The sequence below is a fragment of the Giraffa tippelskirchi genome, chromosome 4, assembly GCF_054371585.1.
Source record: "Giraffa tippelskirchi isolate mGirTip1 chromosome 4, T2T-mGirTip1v1.2.pri, whole genome shotgun sequence".
In the NCBI taxonomy this organism is placed as follows: Eukaryota; Metazoa; Chordata; class Mammalia; order Artiodactyla; family Giraffidae; genus Giraffa; species Giraffa tippelskirchi.
This window is the reverse complement of record NC_137278.1, coordinates 195183545-195204211: the sequence shown is the minus strand read 5'-3', so window position 1 is coordinate 195204211 and position 20667 is coordinate 195183545. Positions and strand designations below refer to the sequence as shown.

At 43.2% G+C, this 20667-nt stretch overlaps 1 protein-coding gene and 1 pseudogene across 1 annotated transcript; one reads left to right on the top strand and one right to left on the bottom strand.

The window, feature by feature from the left end:
• Window positions 1-512: 512 nt before the first annotated feature.
• Window positions 513-1431, top strand: LOC145545824 (protein tyrosine phosphatase type IVA 1-like). The gene is made up of 2 exons (XM_081590838.1): window positions 513-978; window positions 1072-1431. The coding sequence occupies exons 1-2, from the start codon at window positions 874-876 to the stop codon at window positions 1393-1395; spliced, it is 429 nt and encodes a 142-aa protein (XP_081446964.1). The 5' UTR covers window positions 513-873; the 3' UTR covers window positions 1396-1431.
• A 7446-nt stretch (window positions 1432-8877) lies between these two features.
• LOC145545723 (negative elongation factor D pseudogene) lies at window positions 8878-20391 on the bottom strand (annotated as a pseudogene).
• Window positions 20392-20667: the final 276 nt, after the last annotated feature.

The window sequence follows — 20667 nt, the reverse complement described above, 5'->3', positions numbered from 1 at the left end:
GTATCTAGAGCAAAGAGCTCCCATAAATCTATAAGGAAAAAAAATACAAGAGAGAAAACAAAAGCTGTGTGTGTGTGAGGGCTGGGAGTCAGAAGTAGATCCGAATGGCTAATATTTTGAAAAGAATAATCAAGATGAAGATAAGAATGACCTGCCTTTTTATAGTTACTTGATAGAAATGAAGAAATCAAATAATACCAAATGTGAGACAGCGATAGGTTGACAAGAACTTGCAGGTATTTTTGTTAAAAGTGTGAGTTGATTGAACTCCTTTGGAAAACAAGTTTGCACTGTCTTGTAAAATTATAGATTCTCGATTCGGCCTGTGCGGCCATCCTGCGCTCTGCGGCCGCGGCCGGCGCTCGGACAAAGGCGCCGGACTGAAGGCGCGGCGCGGACCCGTGACCCAGGCCGCGCGGCCCCGCCAGCAGTTCTGTGGTGTTCACGGTCACACATTTATGGAGTTTCTGAAGGGCAGTGGAGATTACTGCCAGGCACAACACGACCTCTATGCAGACAAGTGAACTGCAGAAATTCATTGCTGCTCAATCAAGAAGCCCCCCCATAAGACTGGTTAACCTGGACACAGAAGTGTTGAATTGAAATCCACAGAGCATTTTTTCACAAGAGTTCTGATCTGGATGGGGTTAACTTCAGTGCACTTCCTTTCCATTGCCTCAGTATTACTGGATTGAAGAATTGCTGCTTCTTGTTAAGAGGTTCATTCATTCATTACTCCCAACTTCATACTTAAAAGCACTGAGAATTTCAAGTGGAATATATTGAAGTTGATTGCATTTCTTTGCATCATTTCTGTATTCAGTTTTTTAAATTCTTTCATATCCCTATTGAGTGTTTTTTAACTAAATTAACATGGCTCGAATGAACTGCCCAGCTCCTGTGGAAGTTACATACAGGAACATGAGATTTCTTATTACACACAACCCAACTAATGCAACGTTAAGCAAATTTATAGAGGAACTTAAGAAGTATGGAGTTACCACAATCGTAAGAGTATGTGAAGCCAACTTATGACACTACTCTTGGGAGAAAGAAGGCATCCATGTTCTTGATTGGCCGTTTGATGATGGCGCACCACCATCTAACCAGATTGTTGGTGATTGGTTAAGTCTTGTGAAAATTAAGTTTCGTGAAGACCCTGGTTGTTGTATTGCTGTTCATTGTGTTGCAGGCCTTGGCAGAGCTCCAGTGCTTGTTGCCCTAGCATTAATTGAAGGTGGAATGAAATATGAAGATGCAGTACAGTTCATAAGACAAAAGCGGCGAGGAGCTTTTAACAGCAAGCAACTTGTGTATTTGGAGAAGTATCGTCCTAAAATGCGGCTGTGCTTCAAAGACTCCAATGGGCATAGAAACAACTGTTGTGTTCAATAAAACCAGGGTGCATGATGCCATTGTTTGGAAGTGGAACCTGAGACAGGATGGAATTTGTTGTACATAGCAGATAGCCCGGTTGACTTGGTGAATAAGTCCGATGAAGCTGCCAAAGGAATGTTGAAAAGCAGTTTTACCAGGCCACAGGCCTGGCAGAATTGCAGTCTCTGTTCAGGTTATGATCAACCTATTTGGATACTAGTAAAGAATTCTTGCTGTTCAGCATGTAATATGTGCTTATAATTTGTACCAGTTGACCTTTCCTGAAATCATGCAGTATTGAGTCATGTCTTTAAATCTGTTTCCATGCCAGAATCTTACCAATATGTAAGAAATTTAGAAAGACTCAGTGCAAAAATACCCAGCACAATACTTGTATATTTTTAGTATCATATAGAACAAATCCTAGGAACTATGAACACTCTGGACCTTATGTGGTTTATTCCTTGCATCATTTCAAACATAGAAAGTAGGGCCTATGAGGTTTGTTTGCTCACAATATGTTTACATCTCCCACACTCATACCAGTATACATCAGATTTGCTCCCTTTTTAATTAACCAAGTCTTAACAGTGATTATTTAATATCTTTCTATAAATTTCATTTTATGTTGTAGAAGGCCTCCATTTTGAAAATCTACATTGTACAGAAGCACATGTCTTTAATGTCTCCAGACAAAAGCCTTACAGTTAATTTTAATGTTTGCACTTTGGGGTGCAACTTACAGGGAGGGCCTGAAAAAAGAATGGGAGGGCATGGCAACCCACTCCAGTATTCTTGCCTGGGCAATCTCATGGACAGAGGAACCTGGTGGGCTGCAGTCCACGGGGTCAGACATGACTGAAGTGAGTTAGCACGCAGGCACGCCACAACAATTAAGAATGAAGTGAAAGATAAGAGGCAGTGCATTTGCTTATTATTTGATTTCCACTGAATTCGTACTTACTCCAGCTTTCTGATTTTGTGAAGTTGTCACCCATTTCCAGCCCTTGTTGACATAGGTCCATGATTATCTTCCTTTGGGTCTTCCATGCTAGATGTTTTCCTTGTCTTTCAGAGATCAAATACTCATACTGACCTAAGAAAAATCCAAAGGAAGAGTTTGTTATAGAAACACATTCAAAATCTCTTATGAGGGCTTCCCTGGGGGCTCAGTGGTAAAGAATCTGCCTGCCAGTGCAGGGGACATAGGTTCAATCCCTGATCCAGGAAGATCCCACATGCGTTGGAGCAACAAAGCCCATGTGCCATAGCTATTGAGCCTCTGCTCTAGAGCCCAGGAGCTGCATCTACTGAGCCCACGTGCCACATCTAACGAAGCCTATGTGTCCTAGAGACTGTGCTCCGAAACAAGAAAAGTCACCACAGTGAGAAGCCCACTCACTGCAGTGAAGTGTAGCCCCTGCTTGCCACAACTACAGAAAAAGCCGGCACAGCAACCAAGACCCAGCACAGCCAAAAATAAATAAAATTATTATTATTTTTTAAAAGCTCTTATGGGACTTCCCTGGTGATCCAGTGGTAAAGAATCTGCCTGCCAGTGCAGGGGACATAGGTTCAATCCCTGATCCAGGAAGATCCCACATGCGTTGGAGCAACAAAGCCCATGTGCCATAGCTATTGAGCCTCTGCTCTAGAGCCCAGGAGCTGCATCTACTGAGCCCACGTGCCACATCTAACGAAGCCTATGTGTCCTAGAGACTGTGCTCCGAAACAAGAAAAGTCACCACAGTGAGAAGCCCACTCACTGCAGTGAAGTGTAGCCCCTGCTTGCCACAACTACAGAAAAAGCCGGCACAGCAACCAAGACCCAGCACAGCCAAAAATAAATAAAATTATTATTATTTTTTAAAAGCTCTTATGGGACTTCCCTGGTGATCCAGTGGTTAAGAATCTGCCTGTCAATGGAAGGGACATGGGTTTGATTCCTGCTCTGAGAAGATTACACATGCCGTGGGGGCAGCTAAGCCCGTGCACATCAACTACTGTACCCATGCTCTAGAGCCCAAAAGTCTCTATTGCTACCATGTGTTTATTTTCTTGTACAAGAAAACTGCTTTTAAAGAGTCCTGTTTGTGTTTGCATGCCGGTGATATATTTCCTGCTCATTGTCTCTTGAATTGACTCCAGTCAGTCTTTTACATCCAACTCCACAGACATCTCTCTTGTCAAAGTCACCAATCAATGATCTTAGCATTGCAAAAATCCAGTGATCAATTCCCAGCCCTCTCTTACTTGGAGTATTTGGAGCTCTGTGCATCCTGAAAGGCTTTTCTCTCAGGGCTCAGGACCCAGTCCTCTCTTGAGATTCTGTTTATGTCAGTGATGCTCCTTTCAAGTTTCTTGACTTCTTCCTTTTTCTCTCCTTGTCTTCCAGACTGTGGACCTACTGCAACTCTCAAGTCTATATCTCTAGAGCTCTGAGTTCCTATATATACTGTCCAAGCCTGGAAATCTAATCATAATGACATTGTTACCACCCAGGCGGTGATTAGGTTAGGATTTGAATCTCCAGGCTTGTATATCCAAAGTTCCAGCTCTGTATCTCTACTTGGGTGTCTCATTGGTCATAAGTCAAACTTAAAACTCCCAACCTCAACCTTGAAGCCCTGCATTGACCCCTGACCCCCTCAGGCCTCCCTGTTTAAGTGAAGGCAGTTCCATTGATCCAGTTGATTGAGTTGAGGACCCCAGCTTCTGCAATTGCTGTCTTTTTTCCTGAGCCAAACTCAATCTGTCCAAAAAAAAAAAAAAAATTTCGGCTTGGTCCCTTGCTAGATTTCTGACTTCTGTTAACCCTTTCCTGTATTTCCCTGGTGGTCTAGTGGTTAAGAATCTGCCTGCCAATAAAGACATGGGTTCACTCCCTGGTCTGGAGGATTTCCCTTGCCTCGGGGGAGCTGCCCCTGTGTGCTAAAACTGCTGAAGCCCAAGTGTTCTAGAGCCTGTGCTCCACAAGATAAGCCCCTGCAATGAAAAACCCACTCATTGCAACTGATCGACAAAACTAGAAAAAGCTAGCGTGCAAGAAAGAAAGACCTGAAAGTTATTGAGAAAGAAAAAAGCACTTTCCATCACTCACTTTGCTCAATCCCTCAGATTGCCTTGCTTTTCAGTTAACAAGCCAGTGTAGGGCCCAACTGAAGCCTCTGCACTTGCTATTCGTTCTGCCTACAAAGTTTTTTCTCCAGAGAAATACAAGACTTGTTCTCTTACTCTCTTCTGATTTCTTTTCAAGTACTTTTATTGACAAGGCAGTGACCAGAAATGAGATCATAGTAGTCAGTGCATGGAGACGACAGTTAAGGATTTGGGATTAGAATGTGAGGGTTAATAGACTCTTCCAGGAAGTTTGAACCTGGGCTGTGATCAAGAAAAATTTAAATTAGAGAATTGATGAGAACTCTTCAAAACTGGAGACCAGCCAGGAATCTGAAGATGTTCCAATTCAGGCTAAGGATTTTGTGAAAAGAAAGAAAGTGAAAGTGGTGTGTGACTCTTTGCGACCCCATGGACTATTCAGTCCATGGAATTCTCCAGGCCAAAATACTGGAGTGGGTAGCCTTTCCCTTCTCCAGGGGATCTTCCCAACCCAGGGATCGAACCCAGGTCTCCCGAATTGCAGGCAGATTCTTTACCAGCTGAACCATAAGGGAAGCCCAAGAATACTGGAGTGGATAGCCTATCCCTTCTCCAGGGGATCCTCCCAACCCTGGAATCGAATCGAGGTCTCCTGCATTGCAGGTGGATTCTTTACCAACTGAGCTAAATATTTAAGGCTATTGGGCATCCCTGATGGTTTGTAAATGATGTGGTGGAGACGGATTGGATGAAGGAGATTAAGGGACCAGTAATTTGCTTGTTGCAGAGGTTACAGAGATGACAGTGCCTAGAACTAAGGTAGCTGTCTTTCCTGTCTTGGATATCAGTGGACCACAAGAATGAGCCCCAGTGGTAAAGTGGGCAAAGTGTATAAACAACAACAAAAAACCCCAAAAGAATACATTTCCATCAGGCATATGAAACATATTCAATTTAATCAAGATGCAGAGAAACAAAACCTTAAATAAGGAGATATACATATACAGAAAATTATTTATGATACAATATTTACAAAAATTTATAATTCATAATTATGTCTACAAACAGACCCAAGTGTATAATCTGATTTCAATGTATGATAATGGAGAATTACAGACCAGTGTGGTAAGTAATGAGTTATATAATAAATGCTGCTGGAAAAGATTCATCAATTTTATATAAAAATTGAAAACTGATATTCATCAAAGATCCCAAGAATGAAGTGGAAAGAAAAGTCATGAATCTGCAGAAAATATACTGACAAATTTGTAGTATCTGAAAGAAGATTCCCAGAAATCAATGAGGAAAACAATCCAGTAAATAAAATAAAAGATGTGTGTGTGAGGCCCAGGAGTCAGAAGAATACCTGAATGGCTAATATTTTGAAAAGAATTTCAACCTTAGTAAAGATCAAGATGAAGACAAGAATGAGCTGCCCTGTTATACCCACTTGATAGGCAGAAATGAAGAAATCAAACAATGCTGCATGTTAGAGAGTTGTAGATTGACAAGAACTCTCGTGTGTTTTTGGTGGAAGTGTAAATTGATTCAACTTGTTTGGCAAACAATTTTTTTTTTAAACAATTGTCTCCTGTGCTTCACATTAATTAAAAAAAATTTTTTTTTTACTTGGTTGTAGCAGGTCTTTGGGCTTCCCAGGTGGCACTAGTGGTAAACACTCCCCTCTCCACCCCCCGAACAATGCAGGAAATGTAGAAGACGCAGGTTTGATCCCTGGGTTGGGAAGATCCCCTGGAGGAGGAAATGGCCACCCACTTCAGTCTTCTTGCCCGGAGAATCCTATGGACAGAGGAACCTGGCGGGCTACAGTCCATAGGGTCGCACAGAGTTGGACGTGACTGAAGTGACTTAGCACCCACGCTTGCAGTGGGTCTTTAGTTGTGGCATGGGTGATCTGGTTCCCTGACCAGGGATCCAACCCAGGCCCCCTGCACTAGGAGTGCATGTATTAATTATTGGAGCATCAAGAAAATCCTTAGACAAACAAGTTTTCACTGTCTTGTAAAATTATACATCCTCTTATCCTTCATATATACATGGAGACCTTCTTCCATATGTGTATCAGGAGACATGAGTAAGAATGTGGTAGCATTCATGGTCTGAAACATCAGAAGGGGAAATAATATAGTCAGAAGGAAGCTAATGAATTAAAGTTATTCGGGTCCTTGGTTGGGGCTTCCCTGGTAGCTCAGATGGTAAAGCTGAGACGCAATGCAGGAGACCCCAGTTCAATCCCTGGGTCAGGAAGATCCCCTGGAGAAGGGAACAGCTACCCACTCCAGTATTCTTGCCTGGAGAAGCCCCATGGAAAGAGGAGCCTGGCATGGGGTCGCAAAGAGTTGGACATGACTGAGCAACTCTCACTTTCAAGTACTCGGTTGATTTTAGAAGCATCATTTTGGGTAAAAAGAGCAAGTCTCGAAACACATAATCTTCAAAAATCAAATAATATTATTGAAGGGTGCATAAATATGTGATTAAAAAAGCTATAAAACTGAGGAAAGGATAAAGGAAATTCAGGAAGGTGGTTGGAAAAACAGACTAAAATAAAGGAGACCTACAGATGAGCTGATGAAATGTGTAGGTAACAGTATGTGTTGGTAATGTCATAGGACTTCTGTTTTAGACTCACCTCTTTTTTTTTTTTTTTTACTGACATGTAATTGACAATAAGCTGCACATTTTTTGTGGGCTCCAGAGCACAGGCTCAGTAGTTGTAGTACACAGGCTTAGTGACTTTGCAGCATGTGGCATCCTCCTGGGGATCGAACATGTTCCCTGCATTGGCAGGTTCTTATCCTTTTCACTGTGCCACCAGGGAAGTCCACCCATTTTACTTTGATTGAATTTAATATGTTCATGAAAATTACTTGAAAACATAAATCTTTTGAGATGGCATGTTTTTAAAATTGTGTGCTAAGTCGCCCCAGTAGTGTCTGACTCTTTGTGACCCTATGGACTGTAGCTTGCCAGGCTCCTCTGTCCATGGGATTCTCCAGGCAAGAATACTGGAATGGGTTGACGGGTTGTCACGCCCTTCTCCAGGGGATCTTCCTGACCCAGAGATCGAACCCACGTCTCTTATGTCTCCTGCATTACCACTAGTGCCATCTTAAATAATTTATTTTCCTGTCTGCACCAAGTGACTTGCCAAATCTTAGTTCTCTGATCAGGCATTAGACCTATGGCTTTGCCAGTGAGAGCAGGGAGTCTTAACCACTGGACTCCCAAGGAATTCCTGAGGCCACACCTCTTATATCCTGTTTGTGAGAGTCCAAACTACTTATAGGTGTAGAAACACATTCAAATTTTCTTATGAGTAAACGATTGAATTTTCCATTTCCTAGAATGTCTCTAAGTTGAAAAAAAAGACATTAAAGTTATTGAATTTGTAACTTGAACTTCATTGTTATGATTTTGTTCAAAATAGAGAAAATAAAATGAGTATTACTTATGATAAACATGTTGCCAAGGAATAATGCTTATGACAAAAATCAACAGGTAAAGAATGTAAAGTACAAAGAATTTTTAATACTAAAATTTTGATGATCACTATCCCAGCACAGGACTGGTCAAAATGACTCTAATTTCCATGTATTCGAAGGTATTGTTTTCCCACATTATCTTTCCAGCTATCAAATACAGTCATATAATTGTCTTCTGATAATTCACAGTAGAGACAGTAGATGCTTCCCTGAAAATCTTTGTTCACCTGCCCAGAGACTTGAGTGTTTGGGTGCATTTGTGGGTTTAATGGCACGTGCTCAGTTTTACATGTAGAGTTTCTGATGCTGGTGGTGGACTTACATTTAATCCTGCCTCTTGCATCTGGGGTGACAGTATTTCTTGAAAACTTGGAAAGTCGTTTGACTTTTTATTTGTTATTTATTTTTTGGACCCAAGTGCTTTATTTACACAATAGAAAGCTAACACCAGAATGTACACTTTCCAACTGTAGAAAGACTTTTACTTGTTCTTGGAAAATTAAAGCAATTACAATAATATGATGTAACCGATCAGGTCTTGTGAAAAAAGCTAAGAGCTAAGTCAACTTTGCAAATAGTTCATCTTAGTGCCTCAGTTTCTGAACTTCCACCATTTGGGGGCTCACAGTTGGGTAGAAGAGGTAAGGGGAACCTATTTCTAATATTGGAGGAATGAATATGGTAAACAGGATTTAAGGGCAGCCCTGGGTTTACCAGGAGAGGGGACTGTTCAGAAGAGCAGTTTTCCACTTAAGATTGCTAACATTCCTTTTTTTTTTTTAACAAAAGTTCTCCACCTCCTCCCACCAGAACCCATTTCCAAGGAGCTTCTGCAAAATGCTCTCCACAGGGGGTCTGCTGGAATGTTCTGCTGTGAGTTTGCGGTTGCTCTGACTCAGTCCAGCAGCATGAAGTTAGACTGGCAGTGAGCTATGAACTCCATCACAGGGTCATGTTCACCTGCCCTTTTCAGGGTGCTGGCAATGCTGTCGTTTTCCAGGATGGGCAGGAAAAGCTGCACAAAGTCAGAGGTGTAGGGAGGGATGATTATATCCAGCACCTCAGTCACAAAATAGCGGATGAGAGACAGGTCGGTGTCCAGCTTCTCCAGACGCCTGCGGATGTAGGCAACCACGGGGAGCACATGGCCATGACTCAGCAGGTGCACCATCCTGTCCAGGAGGGTCTTCTTCACCTCGAGCTGCTTCATGGCATCCAGCTCAGGGTACTGGGTCTCCAAGAGCTTGATCAGCAGCTGCAAGACGTGGGGGTGCAGGAGGGGATGGCAGGTGCTGACCTCGTCTAGCAGGGCCAGGGGCACCGGACTGGGGTGGGTGTGCCGCTCGAAGAACTTGGGCTTTGACACGGTCCAGTCCACCCACGTCAGCACACCCATCGCCACCACTGGAAATCTGATGCACCTATAGAGGGTGCCCAGCTCGGCCAGGAGCTCGCTTGCCCCTATGTTCTCAGCGCAGCACAAACTGTGAACAGTTTCAATAGCCTTCGCCGTGGCCTTCAGCTCATCTTGATTGATGCTCAGGCGCTTGTTCTTTTTCCAGATCTCCACCACGCTGGCCGCATAGGCCAAGAGATGGATATATTTGTGCTTGTGGTCCGGGTTGATCACGGCCCCTGGTTTAAAGAGCGATTGGATGAACAGGTCCAGGAAGGCGGGTGCCCGGATGAGCTCGACAGGGGGCGGGTCCCCACTGGCAACAAACAGGTTGTAGAGGACGGTGATGTCGGCTGGATTCAGGGCCCCCTTGGACAGCATGGCCCCCAGGGCCTGACACAGCCGGGGGTAGGAGGCAGCTCTTCCCAGGGCAAGCGGGATACGACTGGCATCGTGGCCACTCTCCTGGGCGAAGTGCTGGACCTCCTGTGCAACCCTGCGCACCGCCCCGCCCCGATGGCCTTCCTGGGCCAGCACGGCCATGAGGGCCTGAGCCAACAGGTATGTGTGCTCCCCATGGCACACCATCTTAGCAAACTGAGGCAGGTTTTCTGCAAGGTTGGCTTCTCCTCCATCCAAAATGGTAGCTAGAGAGCTCCCGAGAACTCTAGAGAACACTTCCAGCTGCTGGCAGGCTGCCACCACGCCAGTGATCTCGCCTTGGTATCCTGCATCAGAAATGAGCTTGACCGTGAATTTCAGCATCAGACAGTCTGGGTGCGCTTCCATCAGCCGGTAAACAAGATCCCTCCAGGTGGGGTGTGCAATCATTTCTTCCAGCCAGGCGGGGGTCGCCCCTTCGTTTGTAAAGATAGAATCTGCTTTGCGGGGGTCGAAGTGTCGCATCACTAAGTTCTTCAAGTGGTTTTCTACAGTTTCCTGAACCTGAATTGGTTCCACCCCGGTCTGAATGAGCCACTGGGCCAGCAGGTTGATGGTCTGGGCCACAGCTGTGTAGTTGTCTGATAAGAGGCAGATCACCTCCTCCGGAGACCCTCCTGCCTGGAAATATCTCACCAGGGTGTTGAAGACAGAGGGCTCCATGATATAATCTGGGGTAGAAAATTTCTGCAGGCATTCTTGCTGGACCTGGGCGTCTTCTTCTCCCAGTGCACTGTCTTCCAGCTGCTGGTCACCCCACTCAGCAGGGCTCCCGAAGTCATCCTGGCCCACGTCCATGGTGGTGCCAGGCCTGGCCCCCACCGGACTCTTCCGAAGCTGCCTGTTTAGGAAGGGATAACAGGATTATGGTCACCTCTCTCTTCTTTTCAAGGCTTTGGTATATAAAACTGATGTTTCTTTCTTTTTCAAAAATATTTATTAGTTTTATTTATTTGGCTGTACTGGGTCTTAGTTGGGGCATGCAGGACCTAGTTCCCTCACCAGGTAATCAACCCTGGTCCCCTGAGTTGGGAGCACAGAGTCTTAGCTGCTGGACCATCACGGAGTCACAAAATGGATGTTTCTTGATAGGAATATGAATTTACTAATTAGATCATAAGAGGGCAAGTTTCTTCTGTCTACTCTTGATGAAATTGCTGTCTGATGTCCCAGAGGTCATTTCATTGGCCAATTGAGATGCTTCTCTATAATGATCACGTGTTAAATTTATACTCTGATAAAATTATTACTATTTTCAAAAATTTGGAAAAACTTTACTTTCTCCAGACAACTAATATATTTTCTCAAAGATTAATCATCTGTGTCTTTTAGCTCTGACACTCAAGAGATCCAGATCAGTAATCCTTAATCAACTTTTGACTCAAAAAAAGTTACTATGCTCAAATAGTTCTTATTTTTTATGCTATTGCTATGCCTTTTCTTTCAGTGAACCTTTCATTCAATTTGGCCTTTTTAAATCAATTTTATTATTTTTGTTTTGTTCGTATTACATATTTATTCACTTCACTATAATTTGAGCAGTTTTCTGTGTGCCAGGCAATTGTCTGTACGTACAGTGAAATGTTTAGGTTTTTTGCTAAAAACAAAGGTAAGTTTGCATAAGGTTTTAAGTGGAAAAGTAACAGAAAATGGTTTTATTTGAAAGAGATTGTGGCTGCCAAGGGAGATTGGCTAGATGGGAGCCACCGTGGACAAGGGGGTACTAGGTGGACGGGTGTTAGTTAGGCTGTTAGTGGATGCGGGCTTTAGGGAGTGGGAAGTGGGGGGGAATAGAGGACTGAGTGAGTGTTTCATTCACTTTTCTTCAACAGATTTTCAAAGATGAAGGTTTACATGAGGGGAGACAGAAGGAAGAAAACAAAAAACAGAAGGCTTGGTAACTTACAGGGGTACGGCCTTTGGGGAACAGGAGGACCACAGAGAGAGAGCACACAAGCTCCTCAGTCACAGCTTGATCCACAGTCTGTCCCAATTCCTGGAAAATAAGAAAAAGAGCAGCTCAAACTCATACTGTTGGTAAGATTTGTGGTCAGGATCCACACCCATCTCTGCCAAGCTAAAAACCCTCATTATTATACTGTGGAATAAAATGCAGCAGTAAAAAACATATGTGTGAAGTAGGACAATACACAACAACATGATATGATATCCCAGCTATATTTGAGATTAATCAGATTAACACAGTAGAATGAGTTTTTTAAATTGAAAAACAGATCCCATGAATGTTCACATAATCAGAGGGCTTCCCTGGGAAATTTACTAACATTCAAATAATAATTAAACCTTTCACAAACTCTCCCCAAGTACAGAAGAGCAAGAAAGACTTCTGGCTCACTCTAAGAGGCCAATATTCATTACCCTGTGTTATCAATCAGGGTTCTACTAGAGAAACCAAACCCATAGGAGATGTGTATTAAGAGATTTCTCACAAGGAATTGGCTTACACAACTGAGGGAACTGTCTAGGCAAGCCTGAGATTCTTGGGGCAGCCATCAGAAAAGGCAGACTGGCATTCTTTGGTACCAAGGATGCTGCTCTCCACAGACAGAATGTGTTCTCTTCAGGGAAGCTCCAACTTGACTCTTAAAGCCTTACTTAATTAGATCAGGCTAATTGGTTTATCTAGGATCATGTTGCTTCCTTAAAGTCAATTGATACGTATTTTAATTACATCAAAAAATACCTGCAGCACCTACACTGGTGTTTGACTGACTAACTGGGCCCTGTAGCCTCCAAGATTCCACAAAACCGCACCTTGATGCTTGAGCCAGACAGAGGAATCCCAAGAAAACTATTGACTAATATCCTTCATGAATACAGGGAAAAAAATCTTCAACAAAATCCCCACAATCTGAATCAGGCAAGGTAAGGATTATACACCATGACTCAGCAGAATTTATATCAGAAGTGTGAGGTTGATTAGATTTATGAAAACTAATCAATGTAACGGGTCAATAGAATGAGGGGCAAAAACCACATCATCATCTCAACAGAGGCTGAAAAAATTGTTTCTAAAAGTTAAACATAGAGCTGCCGTATGAGGAGTCGTGTCCAACTCTTGTGGCCCCAAGGACTATAGCCCACCAGGCTCCTCTGTCCATGAGTTTCTCTAGGCAAGAGTACTGCCATTTCCTTCTCCAAGGGATCTTCCCAACCCAGGGATTTAACCCCGGTCTCCTATATTGCAGGCAGATTCTTTACCAACTGAGCCAACGGAGAAGCCCTATGGCTCAGCCAGTCCTTTCAGATAGCATATGCAAGAGAAATGACAACCTAGCTCCACACAAAAAACTTTTCAGGTGAGCATAGCAATGTTACTCATAATGGCCACAAAGTAGAAACACCCAAATGTGCATCAACTGATGAATGGATGAACAAAGCATGGTATGCAGTGGAATATTATCTTGTCATGAAGAGGAATAAAATACTAACTCATGCTCAGCATGGATGAATCTTGAAAAGTTGCAAAGTGAAAGAATCCAGGTACATGAGGTCATATACTATATAATTCCACTTACATGAAACAGTCAGTACAGACAAATTTGTAGAGATAGAAAATCAATTAGAGGTTGTCAGGAAATAGGGTGGGGCAGGATGGAAAGTGTCTGCTAATAGACTTCTTTCAGAGTGATGAAAATGCTCTGGAATTAGATAGTAGGGTGGCTGTACAACATTGGGACTATGCTAACAAACCACTGAATTTTATACTTAAAAAGAGTAAATTTTATGGTTTGGACATTGTGTCCAGTTTTTTAAAGTGCTCACACAGTCCAGGAGTATAGACCAGACTTCAGCTAAATTGCTTAGGCACATGAAACAATTATTTATATTTAAATAAGCTAACAATTATATTTTAAAATCTGCAACTTCAAATTTTGGGGATTCAAATAATTAGTTATATCTGTCATTTAATATAACTAATATGATTGGTTATATTAGTCTCCTCTGTCATTTCCATCCACCATATAGACAGACTAATTATTACCAGGTTTGGGAGGAAAAAACAAAACTCTGTTGAATATCACAAGGCTCTTTTGCTATAATCCCATTTTAAAAATTTCTTTTACAGGAAAACTCTTTTAAAAAGTTGTTTCTATTTGCTGTGTCCACTCCAGTGTTCTTGCCTGGAGAATCCCAGGGACGGAGGAGCCTGGTAGGCTGCCGTCTATGGGGTCGCACAGAGTCGGACACGACTGAAGCGACTTAGCAGCAGCAGCAGCTATTTGCTGTGTGGTGATCTTTTTTTTCCTGCTCATTCTCTCTTGAATTTACCCCAATCAGGCCTCACCTCCAACCTTCATAGACACCCAACCTGTGAAAGTCACAAATCGATAATCTTAACATTGCAAAAATCTAGTGATCAATTCCCAGCCCTCTCTTACTTGGAGTATCTGGAGCTCTGTCCACTTTGAAAGGCTTTCTTCTCAGGGTTCCCAGGACCTGGTCCTCTCCTGAGATTCCTTCTTTGTCAGTGGCAGCTCCTTCCAAGTGTTCTTTGCTTCTTACCGCTCCTTCTCTCTCCCTCTCTCCGACAGTGGCCCTACTGCGTCTTGCAAGGTCTACATTCCTATATATACTCTCCAGGCATGAAAATCTAATCATAATGATTTTTTTACCACCTACATGGTGATTAGATCTGGATTTGAATCTCTGGGCTTGTATATCCAAAGTCCCAGCTCAGTATTCCTGCTTAGGTGTCTCATAGGTCATAAGTCAAACTTAAAACTCCCCACCTCAATCCTGACATCCTGCCCTGACCCCTCTCAGGCCTTATGGCTTAAGTAAAACTGATTCCATTGGTCCGGTTGATCAAGTCAAGAGCCTTAGTATTTCTGACTCCTCTCCTTTCTCTTGGTCCAAGTTCAACTTGTGAGAAAAAATCTAACTTGGCCCCTTGCTGTTTCTGAGTTCTGTTAACACTTTCCTTCCTATATATGACCCAACAATCCCACTCCTGAGCATATATCTGAATAAAACCATAATTTGAAAGGATATGTGCTCCTGCATGATCATTGCTGCACTGTTCACAATAACCAGGACATGGAAGCAACCTATTAATAAATGTCCATTGACAGAGGAATGGATAAAGAACATGTAGACCACATATACGATGGAATATTACTCAGCCATAAAAAAGAACAAAGCAATGACATTTGCAATGACATGGATGGACCTAGAAATTGTCATAATGAATGAAGTAGGTCAGACAGAGAAAGACAAATATATGATATTGCTAATATGTGGAATCTAAAAAAACGGTGCAGATGAACCTATTTACAAAACAGAAATTTGAGTCACAGAAGTAGAAAAGAAATTTATGGTTACCAAAGGTGGGGGGAGGGATAAATTGGGAGATTGGGATTGACATATACACATGAATATATACAAAACAGATAACTAATAAAAACCTGCTGTATAGCACAGGGATGTCTATTCAATACTCTGTAATGATCTATGTGGGAATGGAATCTAAGGAGGGGTGGGTATATATATAACTGTCTTGCTTTGCTGTATAGCAGAAATTAACACAACGTTCTAAATCAACTATACTCCAATAAAACATTAAAAACAAAACAAAACCCAAAACCACTTTTCTTCACTCACTTTGCTCCATCCTCTCTGGTTGCTTTGATGTTCAGCTAACAAGCCAGGCACGGTCCCAGTTTAGGCCTTCACACTTGCTGTTTGCCCTGCCTAGAAAGTTATTTCTCCAGATTAAAAGCAGGACTTGTTCTCCCATCTTCTTCTGGTTTCTTTTCAAGTACTTTTAGTCACAAGGCATGTGACCAGAAATGAGACTGGAGTCAGTGGTTGGAGAAGACGATCAGGGGTTTGGGATTAGAGTGTGAGGGTTAATGGAATCTCCCAGGTTTGTCTTAAAAAACACAAATGTTTGTTTGCCCGTGTCAGGTCTCAGTTGCGGCACACGGGATTCTTGCTGTGTCATGAAGAATATTTTGTTGCAGCACCTGGACTCTTTAGTTGTGTGTGGGCTTCCGTAGTGTCAGAGTGTGAGCTCCCTGTAGTAGACACAGGCTTACTTGCCCTGAGGTATGTGGGATCTTCCTGAACCTGTGTCTCCTGCATTGGCAGGCAGATTCCCAACCACTGGAATTATTTCACACAATGCTTTAATTTTCTTCCCTTACATATCAGTAAACTGCCATTTAGAAGTCTTCCTGATCTCTCACTATTAAATAATTTATCCATTCAAAATTATTTATGGAGCAAAAAAGAATATTTTCCTCTTACTAAATATTTTTCAAAATATTGGGCTCCCCTGGTGGCTCAGACGGTAAAGAATCTGCCTGCAGTGCAGGAGACTTGGGTTCGATCCTTGGGTCAGGAAGATCCCTTGGAGAAGGGAATGGCAACCCACTCCAGTATTCTTGCCTGGAAATCCCATGGACAGAGGAGCCTGGCACGCTACAGTCAATGGGATCACATCAGTTCAGTTCAGTCACTCAGTCATGTCTGACTCTTTGCAACCCCATGAATCGCAGCACTCCAGGCCTCCCTGTCTATCACCAACTCCCGGAGTCTACCCAAACCCATGTCCATTGAGTCGGTGATGCCATCCAGCCATCTCATCCTCTGTCGTCCCCTTCTCCTGCCCCCAGTCCTTCCCAGCATTAGGGTCTTTTCCAATGAGTCAACTCTTCGCATGAGGTGGCCAAAGTATTGGAGTTTCAGCTTCAACATCAGTCCTTCCAATGAACACCCAGGACTGATCTCCTTTAGGATGGACTGGTTGGATCTCCTTGCAGTCCAAGGGACTCTCAAGAGTCTTCTCCAACACCACAGTTCAAAAGCATCAATTCTTTGGTGCTCAGCTTTCTTCACCATCCAACTCTCACATCCATACATGACTACTGGAAAAACCACAGCCTTGACTAGATGGACCTTTGTTGGCAGAGTAATGTCTCTGCTTTTCAATATGCTATCTAGATTGGCCATAACCTTCCTTCCAAGGAATAAGCGTCTTTTAATTTCATGGCTGCAATCACCATCAACAGTGATTTTGGAGCCCCAAAAAATAAAGTCTGACACTGTTTGCACTGTTTCCCCATCTATTTCCCATGAGGTGATGGGACCAGATGCCATAATCTTAGTTTTCTGAACGTTGAGCTTTAAGCCAACTTTTTCACCCTCCTCTTTCACTTTCATCAAGAGGCTCTTTAGTTCTTCTTCCCTTTCTGCCATAAGGGTGGTGTCATCTGCATGTCTGAGGTTATTGATATTTCTTGCTTCCAGCTTGTGTTTCTTCCAGCCCAGCATTTCTCATGATGTACTCTGCATATAAGTTAAATAAGCAGGGTGACAAGATACAGCCTTGACGTACTCCTTTTCCTATTTGGAACCAGTCTGTTGTTCCATGTCCAGTTCTAACTGTTGCTTCCTGACCTGCATATAGGTTTCTCAAGAGACAAGTCAGATGATCTGGTATTCCCATCTCTTTAAGAATTTTCCACAGTTTATTGTGATCCACACAGTCAAAGGCGAGTTGGATAAGTTTTAGTGATTACATAATAACCTGTTCTGTGGTCTACAGCATCACACATTAGTTCCTTAAGATATTTTTATGCTCTTTACAATGTTTCATGCTTGCAAACATATAATTACCTATCACATACATTATTGTTTGTATTATATCTATTTGTAATTCAAATGAGAGGCATTGTCTTATGGTTTCAAAAGTATTCCTGAGTTTAGCCATCACGTTTTCATAGACGTGGTCCAAACTGTCTGAAGAGGACAGGGCCTCAGCGAGGAGAGCGAGCATGAACACACAAATACATCATTGTCCATCTGTGTTTCCTGGACTGAAAGTTGAAACAACAGAAAAGACAAGTGCCAACCACACACCAGGAAACTGCACGTCCAATGAGGATGACAGGTTGCCCTGTGCTTTGGCTGCATAATTACAATGGCTTCATGCTTCAAAGCTATGGTTTTTCCAGTAGTCATGTATGGATGTGAGAGTTGGACTATGAAGAAAGCTGAGTGCCAAAGAATTGATGCTTTTGAACTGTGGTGTTGGAGAAGACTCTCTAGAATCTCTTGGACTGCAAGGAGATCCAACTTGTCCATCCTAAAGGAAATCAGTCCTGAATAGTCATTGGAAAGTCTGGTACTGAAGTTGAAATTCCAATACTTTGGCCACCTGATGCAAAGAACGGACTCATTTGAAAAGACCGTGATGATAGGAAAGATTGAAGGCAGAAGGAGAAGGGGATGACAGAGGATGAGATGGTTGGATGGCATCACCGACTCGATGGACACGAGTGTGAGCAAGCTCCGGGAGTTGGCGATGGACAGGGTAGCCTGGTGTGCTGCAGTCCATGGGGCCTCAAAGAGTCAGACATGACTGAGCAACTGAACGGAACTGAACATGCTTCAAGAAGGTGGCATCCACTGGCTTATGCTCAGGATGAGAACTTTTTTTTGCCATGTTTCTGTCATCCTGTGTCCCACTCCTGGCAGTTTCAACAGTATGAGTTATGGTGAACAATTGCGCAAGCAGTGAAAATCCTGCAGTTCGTTTATAGGAAAGCCTTAACCAGTCCTGGCAGGTTAGAAGTGAGGACGCAGTTATGTGGTGCTGGGTAGGAAGGAGGACTTGTGCTGTAAGAGTAGGTTAAAAGCCACACGTGAGAACTTGACAGTATGAGATGATGTTATCCCTGGTTAGTCGTACTGTGAGCGAGTGCTTAGTCCCTCAGTCATATCAGACTCTTGCAGCCCCATGGATTGTAGCCCGCCAGGCTCCTCTGTCCACGGGATTTCTCAGGCAAGAATACTGGAGTGGGTTGCCATTTCCTCCTCCAGGGGATCTTCCCCACCCGGGGAGCAAACCCTGGTCTCCCGAGTGTCTGGCGTCTCCTGCTTTAGCAGGAAGTTTCTTTACAACTAGCGCCACCAGCACTCGTACTATAATTTAATGAAAGTCATTGGGCAGGAGCAAGCAATTTCATGGATCTGTCATTTTTTAATCTTAAGCCAGGTTTCATATTGGTTGTGGCTCTCAAAATGATTACTGCAACAGTTAAGGCTTAGGGTCCTAGTGACCTTTGTGTTTATTAGAAATTTTAGCTCTTTTGCTCTTTGATGTCCCTTTGTTCTTCTTGAATATGTCAGTACATCAGGTATAAAAATGATACTGTGGAACTTCCCTGGTGGTCCAGTTGTTGAGACTTCATGCTTCCACTGCAAAGGGCACAGGTTTGATCCCTGATTGGGGAAATAAGTTCCCACATGTTTTGAGGTATGGCCAAAAATTAATAAATATGATAGTGCAAAAATGATTGTACACTAAAACTTACAGAGTCGTGTCACTCTGAGCTATTTCCTTCTGCCTCTGACTGTTTCTGGTATGAAAACAGACGGCCTTCAGTGAGAAATTATTAAGCTATTTCTTTTTAACTATAACTAAACCATCTGCAAACATAGACTTTTATACATTCATGAAAGAAACACTTATTTACAAGATGATATGGATGGAGCCACATGGATTTTTTAATTGTATGAAATTCATTGAAAAGTGAGAAAGGACCTGCAGGGTTGGCCTCACTGTCTTCACTAGCTGCCAGATTTCCTACACGGTGACTTTAAGAAATAAGGCAATCTAATTTGCATAAAATTTGGGGCAAGCTTGATTGATCAACCCTACTTTACTCATATACGCAGACCACATGTATAAAATGGGGGAGTAATAATCTGAGACCCCATCAAATAATACTCTATTCATGCAAATTTTGTCATTGCACAAGTCAATTTGGGTTTTTTATTTATTTTTCTTAGTTCAAGTTTGACCTAATACATTTTCTACATCCCAGGGAAAGATATTGGGAACTATGCGGGAGGGGCAGGGGTTAGCCCTGTCGCTGTGGGGCTGCTCTGCCGGCCTGCCCACTCCCTCTCGCATGGAAAGTGAAAGTGTAAGTCTCTCAGTCCTGTCTGACTCTTTGCGACCCCATGGACTGTAGACCAATGTCATGGACTTTAGACCTCCAGACTTCTCTGTCCATGGAATTTTCCAGGCAAGAATCCTGGAGTGGGTTGCCTTTCCCTTGCTCTAGGGGATCTTCCCAAGCCAGGGATAAAACCTGGGCCTCCCGCATTGCAGGCAAATTCTTTACCCTCTGAGCCACCAGGGAAGCATGTCCCTCTTCCATGCTAGGGCTCAACTCTGATTTCCTCCCTCATCCCTGCAGTGGTCTTTTCTCAGACGTGACTGGTTCTGAGCTGTGCACCACCAGGACAAGAATATCCCCATCTGACTGGGCTTGTGTGCCTGACTGTCAGCACCCAGGCTGGGCTGATCTTGTCACCTGCCCTTCCCTGTGACCAAGCTCCTGACACTTAGTTGATTTTGATGGTATTTTTCTCCATTTGGTTAACATTCTCTTTTATCTTTCACTGAAAAGAGAGAGAGAGACTGGGGAGCTATTCCCTCTGTCTTTCCCAGCTTTGAAGTCACAGTTGGTGGCAAGCCCTGATCCCAAATTGCCCTAAACTCCTTACACGCACCCTCAGGTCCCCTTCCCTCATTGTGATCTGAAACCTTGGCAAAATCTAAACCTAAGACCATATTGCGGTCACAATCTACGAAGGCCAATCTTGCTTTGTTGTTGTTCAGTTGCTCAGTGGTGTCTGACTGTTTGTGACCCCATGGACTGCAGCACACCAGGCTTCCCTGTCCTTCACCATCTCCCAGGGTTTGCTCAAACTCATGTCCGTTGAATCGGTGATGCCATCCAACCATCTCATCCTCTGTCATCTGCTTCTCCTCCTTCCCTCAATCTTTCCCAGCATCAGGGTTTTTTC

Excerpts from the sequence above, each read along its gene's own strand:
- LOC145545824 (XM_081590838.1), top strand. The coding sequence starts at position 874 with ATGGCTCGAATGAACTGCCCAGCTCCTGTGGAAGTTACATACAGGAAC. Across the intron at positions 979-1,071 it reads CGTTAAGCAAATTTATAGAG|GATTGGCCGTTTGATGATGG; the intron begins GAACTTAAGAAG and ends ATCCATGTTCTT.